The sequence below is a fragment of the Anomaloglossus baeobatrachus genome, chromosome 4 (genome assembly GCF_048569485.1).
Source record: "Anomaloglossus baeobatrachus isolate aAnoBae1 chromosome 4, aAnoBae1.hap1, whole genome shotgun sequence".
In the NCBI taxonomy this organism is placed as follows: domain Eukaryota; kingdom Metazoa; phylum Chordata; class Amphibia; order Anura; family Aromobatidae; genus Anomaloglossus; species Anomaloglossus baeobatrachus.
Window position 1 is genome coordinate 534,238,938 of NC_134356.1, and position 12,320 is coordinate 534,251,257.

Here is a 12,320-nt window from a genome sequence, read left to right on the forward strand (position 1 = left end):
AAAAAAAGAGTTGATTCTGTTTGAAGAATGTAAATCGGCAAATGTGACGTCCTTGTTTTGTTTTTCTTTGCAGAGTCCGTTCATCTGGAGCACAGGCCCATTAGCTCAGCATGCAGACGGGAATAGCTGCCTTCCTCATACTCGCCGGCACTTGTCACTGCCTTCCTTTCTATAATGGTTTCTACTATGATCATATCCTGAATAATAAATCTGGAAATGGCAATGGAGACGGTATGAATCTCAGGAACTCTCCATGATTTCTTTATGACTTATAACATGATATTCTTATTCTCGATATTATTTTTCAGTGAATTAAATGTACATATCTTCAATTTTGGTCTCTTTCACACTTCATATTTTTTTGGTATGCGTGCTATTTTTTATTTTTGCAGAGATACAGTATATCACAAATGTGAGTACATCCCTCACATTCTTAGAAATATTGATAAAGCTAGAAAAAAGAAGCGCAGATAGGGTAACACCAGATGACAGGAGTAGTATATATAAGAAATATGCACTCACCTACTGTGGTTGTAAAAGTCACAACCACTGACAAGCATGAGATAATGGCGTCTGCTGCAGCCCCACGTGGATGAGCATTCAAACCGGAGAAGAGAACGGGTTAACGCCACGCATCAGCCAAACGAAGGTGTAGAGATGTTGATGAATAAAAATATTTTTTTATTTCATAGGTCTATGCGTTTCGAGGTTGAAACCTCTTCCTCAGGACCAGGACATCAAAAAAGCATGCTTTGTTGATGTCCTGGTCCTGAGGAAGAGGTTTCAACCTCGAAACGCGTAGACCTATGAAATAAAAAAAGATTTTTATTCATCAACATCTCTACACCTTCATTTGGCTGATGCGCGGCGTTAACCCCTTCTCTTCTCCGGTTTGAATTCTTAGAAATATTGAATTATATCTTTTTATGGGAAAACACTGAGGATATGACACTTTCATACAATGTAAAGTAGTCAGTGTACACCTTGTATAACAGTGTAAGGCTATGTTCACGTCCTGTAATCATTTCTGTTTTTGCATCAGTTTGAAAAATGCAAAAATGGATCAGTTAATGGATCCATTGATTAGAACAATGACGGACCCGTTATCAGATTTATCAACACTTGTCATCTATTACGTTAAATCTGTCAGCCATACGTTGATGAAGGATGAAAAGTCTTGTGAGCAAGACTTTTCTTGTGCGGATCCAAACATGGATCACTAATGGATTTGTTAAAGCATAATGGGAGAATCCGTTAGTAAAGAATCTATTCACCTATCAGTTAATGGATGCCTTGCCCATAGACTCCCATTATGTTTTAATGGATAAATTGCCCATTAATGCTAGCTAGATTAGAATGGAATGCAATCGAATAGATTACAATAGGATAGGATAAAATAGATAGATAGATATGCAACACTTATATATTGTCCCAGCCCCTGAATATTGTAAGATTGCGCCTTTTAGCGCTTTTCATGTGGCACTAAAGGGTGTTTAGTCTTGTTTTTAGCCCCAAAATCAATACTTAAAAAAAAAAAACATTGGGCCCCCCTTATTACTGGTAGCCAGCTAGGGTGAAGCAGACAGTTAAAGTCTAAGCCTAAAAATAGCAGGTCGCAGCTGTCCCAGAAGTGGCACATCCATTAGATACGACAGTCTTGGCGCTTCACCTTGGCTCATCCCGTTACCCTGGTACGGTGGCAAATGGAGTAATAAATGCGGTTTATGCCATCTGTGAATTTCCAGCTGGCATTAAGTCCTGTATTAGTAATGGGTGGGCATCTAGTAAACACCCCCATTACTAATTTAGTAGTTGAAAAAAGAAAACTAAACTTTATTTAGACAAAAATCCCCCAACTACAGCCGTCATTTACTAATTTATTAAAAACATTTTTTTTTTCAAATGTCCAATGTAATCCATAGCGACGTTACATGATGTTGCCCAAAAGTCTACCTGAAGAACATAAAAAGAAAGAAATTAGTAAAAAAAGAAAGACAAGAGACACCGTCTTTCATGAATTTATTTCCCTGGCAAATGCCCAATCCGGGTCCGGTATAATTTAATAAGAGGGTCCCACAACGATCCAAAAACTCTCTGTCCCCGTCAGTGAAGAACAGAATGTTCCCCAATGGCTGGGAGAGCAGTCACTCCATCCTCACACATTGCTGGGAGAACCACTGTAGTAATCTGAGATGACCTCATGAGGTCAGCCCAGGTCACCGCAGTGGCTCACACAGCAGTGTGTGAGTGGCTGCAAGCGGAGATGTCATGAGGTTCTCTCGGTTCAATGCCCGCGGCCGATCTCACACCAATATCATGTGAGCCCACAGCTGAGATGTGCGGGGATATCGCTGGCTCTTGTGATATTTCCCGTGAGAATGGCCACGGGCATTGAACTCAGTGACGAGCAGTGATGTCATTAGCTCAGCTAAGTTCATTGACACGGGCAATGAACTGATTTGACCTCATGATATCACTTTTATTAAAAGCTATTTATTAACAGTGATATAAGAAAGAATCTAAATAGTGGAGGATTACACATAGAATATTTGTTATATAAAACATAAAATATATATTTAGAAAAAGATACACCAGCGGGTAATGGTTTTTCCATGTTAAATCACCTATTCAAAGAATCTCTGACTACCAGGACCAACACCCATCCCCGAATAGAGGTCTTTAAGTTCCCTGTGTGAATGGAGTGGTAGCGAGCATGTGCGTCCAGCAAAAAAAACAAAACACAAACGAGTGCATGTCTGGCTAGTCTCTGCATCCATGTTTAGGGTGGTGTTGTGAGAAATAGCTATTTGCAGAATAAGCATTTGGTTATAGCAATCTTAAATTGGTTTTTACTGAAATTGATAACTTACCCTTATAATGAACTTGTAGTAGTTTATCAATATCAGATCGCATGGGGGGGGGACACCTGGTACCCCCCCATCAGCTGTTACCAGCTCTTGCAGCAACCGGATGTAAACAGTGTCACACAGCACTGCTCTGTCACATTGTGTAGTGGCCGCTCTCAGCTTTTATAGATCAGATCCTATTCAGATGATGGAGCTGATCTGCAGAACTCGAGAGGGACCAAAAAAATACTAAGGGGTACTTTGCACACTACGACATCGCAGCTGGGATGTCGGTGGGGTCAAATCGAAAGTGATGCACATCCGGCGTCGTTGTCGACATCGGAGTATGTGAATCCTTTTTACTATGATTAACGAGCGCAAAAGTGTTGAAATTGTATGATCGGTGTAGTGTCGGGCATTTCCATAATGTCGCTTCAGCGACAGGTACGATGTTGTTCCTCGATCCTGAGGCAGCACACATCGCTGTGTGTGAAGCCGCAGGAGCGAGGAACATCAGATTACCGGCGCCCTGGCTGCAATGAGGAAGGAAGGAGGTGGGCGGGATTTTTACGTCACGCTCATCTCCGCCCCTCTGCTTCTATTGGCCATATGCCGTGTGACATCACTGTGATGCCGCACGACCCGCCCCCTTAGGAAGGAGGCTTGTCGCTGGCCAGAGCGATGTCGCAGGGCAGGTATGTGCGTGTAAAGCTGCCGTAGCGATAAATTTCGCTATGGCAGCTATCACAAGATATTGCATGTGCGACGGGGGCGGGGACTATCGCGCTCGGCATCGCTACAATCGGCTTGCGATGTCATAGTGTGCAAAGTACCCCTAAGGATAGTTCATAAATAGTAATGTAGTGGATCATGCCTTTATAGGAAATCTGTCAGCAGGATTCTACCCCTATACTATTTATATATGGGCATGTGGCTCTTTCAAACAAAAGTCCTGCAAAACTTTTACTTGACAAGTCCGTTCCTCATATTAATGATAAATCAGCATCCGAATTTATATGCAAATGAAGCAAAATAAAAAAATCTTCAACATGTACAGTGGGTATGGAAAGTATTCAGACCCCTTTACATTTTTCACTCTTTGTTTCTTTGCAGCCATTTTGTAAATTCAAAAAGTTCACTTTTTTGTCATTAATGTACACTCTGCACCCCATCTTGACAGAAAAAAACATACATGTAAAAATTTGACATCAACCCCCCCATAAACCATTACCCCGACTGCCACAGCACCAGGGCATCAGAAGAGCCGAGGCAAAGCACCAGAATTGGATCATTTCGTTATGCTCCACTTCTGAAGTGGCTGTGGGCTGCTATTATTAGGGTGGGAAGGGCCTAATAACCATAGACCTTCACAGCCTGATAATAGCAGCCTGCATCTGTCTGCTTTACTTTGGCTGTTTATTAAAAAAGGGGGGACCCTATGTTATTTTTTTTTGCATTTATTTATTTGCTTGGTTAATAGCTTTACATTCTACCTATCTATCAATTGCCTATCTATCAGATGGACGACACTTACGGCCACAGATGGTCAAAACAGAATGTGCTACTCTTGACATTTTTAGTACAAACGTGTGAATGGGGCCAAATTTGCTAAATGCTTTGATTTATTTTTTCTTTTATTATAAATTGAAATACTATGTCCCAAGAATGACAAAAGTATTTTAGGAGTGATACCTTTATAGGCTAACCAGAAAAATCAACTAATAAAGGTATCACCCCTAAAATACTTTTGTCATTCTTGGGACATAGTATTTCAATTGATTTTTCTGGCTAACACGGTACCACAATATTACCCTTCTTTTATTATAGAATGATAAAATGATAAAATGTAACTGTTATTTGAAGAGACCTTGTGGCAGAATGTATGTGCCTCAGCATTTGTATTCTGAGGTTAGGATTGTTTATGGACCGTTAAGAACTTCACAAAGGTCCCTTAATTTAAGGAGTCTAAAATATCTGAATAGGAGACAGGCTAGTATGCAGGACTAGCATTATGGAGAAGGGATAGCAAGTTGGGCAATTTCACAGTGCCTCCATTTTCCGTCTGGCCCCAGCATTTATACCCTGATGATAAAACTGCTTAAGGACCTTTGTGACATCTTGTCATGTGACCAAAGGTCTCTTAAGCTGGTGTCACACACAGCGACAACGACAACGACGTCGCTGCTACGTCACCATTTTCTGTGATGTTGCAGCGACGTCCCGTCGCTGTCGCTGTGTGTGACATCCAGCAACGACCTGGCCCCTGCTGTGAGGTCGCCGGTCGTTGCTGAATGTCCAGCTTCATTTTTTGGTCGTCACTCTCCCGCTGTGACACACACATCGCTGTGTGTGACAGCGAGAGAGCGACAAAATGAAGCGAGCAGAGAGCAGGAGCCGGCGTCTGGCAGCTGCGGAAAGCTGTAACCAGCGTAAACATCGGGTAACCAAGGGAAGACCTTTCCCTGGTTACCCGATATTTACCTTCGTTACCAGCCTCCGCTCTTGCTGCCAGTGCCGGCTCCTGCTCTGTGCACATGTAGCTGCAGTACACATCGGGTAATTAACCCGATGTATACTGTAGCAAGGAGCCAGCGCTAAGCAGTGTGCGCGGCTCCCTGCTCTCTGCACTGTGACATGTAGCTGCAGCACACATCGGGTTAATTAACCCGATGTGTACTGTACCTAGGAGAGCAAGGAGCCAGCGCTAAGCGCGGCTCCCTGCTCTCTGCACATGTAGCACAGCGACGTTATGATCGCTGCTTCTGCTGTGTTTGACAGCTAAGCAGCGATCATAACAGCGACTTACAAGGTCGCTGTTACGTCACCGAAAATGGTGACGTAACAGCGACGTCGTTGTCGCTGTCGCTTAGTGTGAACCCAGCTTTACTTGCAGGAGTCTAAAGATGAAGAGGTGACAGGCTAGTATGTATGTGCAGTGTGTGTGGATAGATAGATAGATAGTGATAGATAGAGACATAGATGCACAGATAGATGAGATAGATAGAAGGATAGATAGGATAGCTAATACATAGATCGATAGATAAGAGATAACTAGAGGGATAGATGGATAGATAATAGATAATTGATAGATAAGATATAGATAAATAGATAAAAGATGGATGGATGGATGATAGCTAGATTGACACGTGTTACACACAGGGTTTGGAGAATTACGGTATGTTGATGTTCCAGTATACGATGTGACTATATTTGAATAAATGTTGATTTTTTTTGGTCAAGAATAAATGTGGATTGTTGTTTATGGAAAAAAAGACATCTCCTGAAAATAAGCCCTTGCGCATCTTTCAGAACTAAGAATAATATAAGCCCCTGTCTTATTTTTATAGAAGCACGGTACGACCTACCTCTTCTTTATACACAATTTACACATAAATCAGTACGTCAATATCCGGCTCCTCCAGTTGGCATGTGACATTGTATATTTGCCCTATATATGTAATGGTAGCGAGTATTTTTACCTGCACAATACGCCCAGTGTCTGTGCCAACCTTAGTGTATCATCAGCAGCTGCAGACCGGCAGAGTTAATGCCCCGGGGAATTAGTACATGGTCCCTGCTTGCATAGACACAATTATTCTCTGTAGTTAGAAGTAAGATGTTCACCTCCCTTCAGCAGGAAATTCCTGGATTAAGTCCAGTTCCTTACAATGAGTGCCGCTGCTCCTTCTAATCATAACTGTGCCAGTTCCTGAGAATCAAACCTGTGATGGGGCAGGTAATGATCATGTGTGAAGTATACTTTATAGACTGCAGCGATGGCTGAGCCTTCTTATAATGATAGCGATATGTCAAGCTGCCACTCAGCAATGACAGCATTTTCTAACACTCATTATAGTCAGAAATAACCCTGGAAACACTGAAAAGAGGATAATGATGGACGAGGGCCATTTATCACCAGAATGGTGCACATTGACCTCTGCCGTGATATCTGGGGCACATCTCAGTTCCCAATTTCCAGAATGGATTTATGTTTGAAATAAACATAGACGAATGTACAGGTTCTGTAACTTATACTGGGGGGCAAACACTTTACCCTGTAGATTGGGAAGATCACAGCCCTGAAAACTTGTTTTTTGTCCATGCAGATTTTACTGGAAAGAATGGTAGGTATAAAGAGTAGACACTTAAGGGTGCTTTACACGCTGCAACATCGCTAGCGATAGCACCCGCCCCCGTCGCTCGTGCAACATTGGGTGATCGCTGCCGTAGCAAACATTATCGCTACGGCAGTGTCACACGCACATACCTTGTCAGCGACGTCGCTGTGACCGCCGAACAATCCCTCCTTCAAGGGGGAGGTGCGTTCGGCATCATAGCAACGTCACTGCGGTGTCACTAAGCGACCGGCCAATAGAAGCGGAGGTAAGGAGATGAGCGGGACGTAACATCCCGCCCACCTCCTTCCTTCCTCATTGCTAGTGGAGGCAGGTAAGGAGATGTTCGTCGCACCTGCGGTGTTACACATAGGGATGTGTGATTCCGCAGGAACGACGAACAACGTCGCTACGTACAAGACAACGATTTTTGGTGTTTGGACGACCTCTCCAAAACCAACGATTTTTATCTCTTTTGCGATCGTTTAAGGTCGCTCATAGGTGTTGCACACTGCGATGTTGCTAACGACGCCGGATGTGCGTCACAAACACCTTGACCCCGACAATAAATCGTTAGCGATATCACAGCGTGTAAATCCCCCTTTAGGCAAATCATGGACAACTTTTCATCTGACCATATGAGAAATATCAGGTAGAAACAGAAATCTCCTGATGCACTGGGTGCCAGATTTGTAGATCTTAGGCGGGCGTCACACGGGACGATCTATCGTGTGATCGCACAAGCGATCGTACCCCCCCCCCCGTCGTTTGTGTGTCACGGGCAATTAGTTGCCCGTGGCGCACAAAGTCGTTAACCCCTGTCACACGCACTTACCACCCGGACGACCTTGCTGTGGGCGGCGAACATCCTCTTCCTGAAGGGGGAGGAACGTTCAGCGTCACAGCGACGTCACACAGCGGCCGGCCAATAGCAAAGGAGGGGCTGAGATGAGCGGGAAGTAAACATCCCGCCCACCTCCTTCCTTCCGCAATGCCGGTGGGACGCAGGTAAGCTGTGTTCATCGTTCCCGGGGTGTCACACGGAGCGATATGTGCTGCCCCGGGAACGATGAACAACCGGCGCGCAGAAGAAGAAACGACTTTTTGAAAATGAGCGACGTGTCAACGAGCAATTATAAGGTGATTATTTTTGCTCGTTCACCGTCGCTTGTAGCTGTTACACGCTACGATATATCAAACGATGCCGGGTGTGCGTCACTTACGACGTGACCCCGCCGACATATCGCCCGATATATCGTACCGTGTGACGCCCGCACAAGTGCTGCGGTAAATTTTATAGAAATAAAAATGATTATTTTTATTAACTTTCACAAATGTAATGTATCGTAATAAAACAATATTCTAGGTCACAATCCGTTTTCAGTCACTTAGTTTGTTTCCATTCACCAAAACCAAACTGATCTGTAAATAGGCTGAATCACAAAGTATGTACGAAATATAATTAATACTTCAATGTAATGATTAAAAGCTACAAACACTTTTTACATTGAATTTTTTTTTTACAAATGTTAGTGGTTGTCTTTACACTAAGTATCAGTTTTCATTCTTTTCTCATTTTAAGACCCCTTAATGTGCATGCAGTTGGAACATGCAGTTGGAGCCAGATCTAAATGTTATATTCTTAATTAACTGCTGTGGAATATATTGCCGCTATATAAATAAAAATTTGTAGGAGTATCTCTCCCCAGTGATGTAACTTGATGCTCACAGGCCTTGATACAAATGCTCTAATGGGACCCCCAATTATTGCAAGGCTTTAAAGTGAACCTGTCAGGTGCAATATTTACCCAGTACCATGAGCAGTTCTGGGTGTATATTGCTAATCCCTGCTTAACTGTCCCTGTATACACTAGCATAGATAAAGATATCTTTAGAAAAAGCATTTCTAAAGATCTTTTACCGTATGCTAATGAGCGAGGGGCCTAGCAGCGTTATGATGCGCACTGAGCTGAAATCCAGTGTCGGACGAGATGGTGGCGGAGAGGTGAGTGAGATCATCCTGTGATGCTGCGTATTCATTAGCACGATAGCACACCCACAGGGGCGTACTAACATACTAATGGGGGCGACTGGCCAGGGGAACTAATGCCAGGGGACAAGGCGCATCGCTCATTAGCATACGGTAAAAGTTCTTTAGAAATACTTTTTCTATACACTGTGTGCAGAATTATTAGGCAAGTTGTATTTTAGAGGATTTTTTTTATTATTGATCAACAAGTATGTTCTCAATCAACCCAAAAGACTCATAAAAGTCAAAGCTTAATATTTTTGGCAGTTGGAGTGGGGTTTTCTTTTAGATTTGGCTATCTTAGGATGATATCTGTTTGTGCAGATAACTATTACTGTGCAGAATTATTAGACAACTTAATAAAAACCAAATATATTCCCATCTCACTTGTTTATTTTTACCAGGTAAACCAATATAACTGCACAAAATTTAAAAATAAACATTTGACATGCAAAAACAAAACCCCAAAAAATTAGTGACCAATATAGCCACCCTTCTTTATGATGAGACTCAACAGCCGACCATCCATAGATTCTGTCAGTTGTTTGATCTGTTTACGATCAATGTTGCGTGCAGCAGCCACCACAGCCTCCCAGACACTGTTCCCAGAGGTGGACTGTTTTCCCTTCCTGTAGATCTTACATTTTATGAGGGACCACAGGTTTTCTGTGGGGTTCAGATCAGGTGAACAAGGGGGCCATGTCATTATTTTTTCATCTTTTAAACCTTTACTGGCCAGCCACACTAGTTGGATGCATGTGATGGAGCATTGTCCTGCATGAAAATCATGTTTTTCTTGAACGATACCAACTTCTTCCTATACCACTGCTTGAAGAAGTTGTCTTCCAGAAACTGGCAGTAGGCCCATCAAGAGTCACTCTCATTTCATCAGTCCATAAAACCTTTGAAAAATCAGTCTTAAGATATTTCTTGGCCCAGTCTTGACGTTTTATCTTATGTTTTCTTACCTTGACCATGTCCCTAAGTATGGCACACCTTGTGCTTTTTGATACTCCAGCAACGTTGCAGCTCTGAGATATGGCCAAACTGATGTCAAATGGCATCTTGGCAGCTTCACGCTTGATTTTCCTCAATTCATGGGCAGTTATTTTGCGCCTTTTTTGCCTGTCTATAATTTCCTACCGAGATACATTACCCTCTCTCTTTTAAAGCACAACTCCAGCATGTTTTTTTTTCAGCACTGGAGTTGTGCTATTAATCCCCTGCCCCTAATAATATACCATCGACTTCACCTTTTATCCGTGCAGCTTTGGTCCCATCATGTAATCCTGTAAACGCAATCACCAGAAGTTAGAGGTAATGATCGCAAGCACTCAATGTAAGTCTATGAGAGCGGAATGAAGCTCTCATAGACTTAAGGGTGCTTTACACGCTGCAACATCGCTAGCAATAGCACCCCCCCCGTCGCTTGTGCGACATTGGGTGATCGCTGCCGTAGCGAACATTATCGCTACGGCAGCGTCACCTTGTCAGCGACGTCGCTGTGACCGCTGAACAATCCCTACTTCAAGGGGAGGTGCGTTCGGCGTCATAGCGACGTCACTGCGGCGTCACTAAGCGGTCGGCCAATAGAAGCAGAGGGGCGGAGATGAGCGCGACGTAACAACCCGCCCACCTCCTTCCTTCCTCATTGCCGGTGGAGGCAGGTAAGGAGATGTTCCTCGCTCCTGCGGTGTCACACAAAGCGATGTGTGATGCCGCAGGAACGATGAACAACATCGCTACGTACGAGAGAACGACTTTTGGTATTTGGACGACCTCTCCAAAACCAATGATTTTTATCTCTTTTGTGATCGTTTAAGGTCGCTCGTACGTTTTACACGCTGCGATGTCGCTAACGACGCCGGATGTGCGTCACAAACACCGTGACCCCGACGATAAATCGTTAGCGATGTTGCAGCGTGTAAAGCCCCCTTTACAGTGAGTTATGACTTCCTTGGCAGCCTGTCATCTTATGAAAGACTAGAAGAAAACAGTGTGAACGCAGAATATCCAGGGTTTTTGCTCTATTATTGCACTATTGTATGGCTCCAGCATATTCAGGGGGTTCTCTCCATTATAAAACAATTTTAGAGTCTTGCTATTTATGCAGTTGTGTAGTGCTGTAGGTTTTATAACGGTGATCACAGAAAAGATCAGATTTAAACAGTTAACATGTGAGATCATGTTGAGGACAAGAAACAGCAATTATTTAGCTGGATCTGGTCTCCTGTGTTTGGAGATTGGTGTGGTACTTTGATTTGCTGGGATGAGGATCAGACACCACTGGAGCATTCTGCTGGGACTGGCATTAGTTTTACTCCCTGGCCTTGTTCCTGAGCTGGAGACAGATGGTGCAAATACCGGCCAGGGTGCTGCAGATATCAAAATGATAATGCAAGACATATTTTGTATAGTGGTTCACAGGCATAGAACTGTTTTTTAAAGAAAAAAATATCAGGTCTGATAGGCAACTCCCAATATCTCCCATATACCCATTGTTATATGACAAAGGTTCAGGAACTGATAAAGTCTATCTTCACACAGAATATCTGATGAGTAATCTATGGAGACTGGTTAGGCTTTATAGGGTAACCATTGGTCACCTCACTTCTTCAGTTTGCAGAACCTGAAACCTAAATTGCCCATACCCAACCTTCCTAGATTCACACTTCATTTGTAAAGCTTTGTAAATACTTTGTCTAGAATCATTAATTCATCCTCTCTATATTTCGATGTTATAATTGTACCGATTCCGTAAACGTAGTGGTGGTTAAAGTTATAAATTGTCTCCCTCTAGTGGTCATTGATTAGAATAGCATTCACTGAAATTATGCCAAGTGGCATTGCATGTTCCAGCATCTTCAGGAATAATTTTGTGATAAAATATGTTTATATTTTATAAATAATATATTTAAAAATTATGTTACAATGGTAACATTATTAGATACAGCACAGAACCCAATAGGTATATTCGATAGTTATATAAATTATAGGAAATCAGCAAATGACTAAAATTTAACTTTTAATAATTACTCAGAAACTTTAAACATCACCACGGACAGGACACACATATACCACAAAGCTCCTAGGGAGGTATGGCTTAAAAATTGACTATCATTAATATATTATTATACATTATAGATTATATTATTATAAGTCATTATTTGAGGCCGCGCCAAACACTTGACCAAGTTCACCTAGGACGCCACTAATTAAAAAAACACAACAAGTGGAGCAAAACAAATAGTAAACAAAAAAAGTGTGTTATTTCAATCTCTAGGGCAGACCTGGGCAAGGGGCGGCCCCGCGGGCCGGATGTGGCCCGCC

The 12,320-nt window shown here is 42.7% G+C and overlaps 1 protein-coding gene across 4 annotated transcripts in view; it reads left to right on the forward strand.

Annotated features, from left to right (window-relative positions):
* Positions 1–12,320, forward strand: part of HAPLN3 (hyaluronan and proteoglycan link protein 3) — a 161,239-nt gene that overhangs the window by 132,481 nt on the left and 16,438 nt on the right. For all 4 annotated transcript variants that reach the window (XM_075342815.1, XM_075342814.1, XM_075342816.1 and 1 more), the window contains exon 2: positions 74–231. In XM_075342815.1, coding sequence (XP_075198930.1) covers positions 111–231 — 121 coding nt within the window. In that variant the 5' untranslated portion in view covers positions 74–110. The remainder of the gene's footprint in view (positions 1–73; positions 232–12,320) is intronic.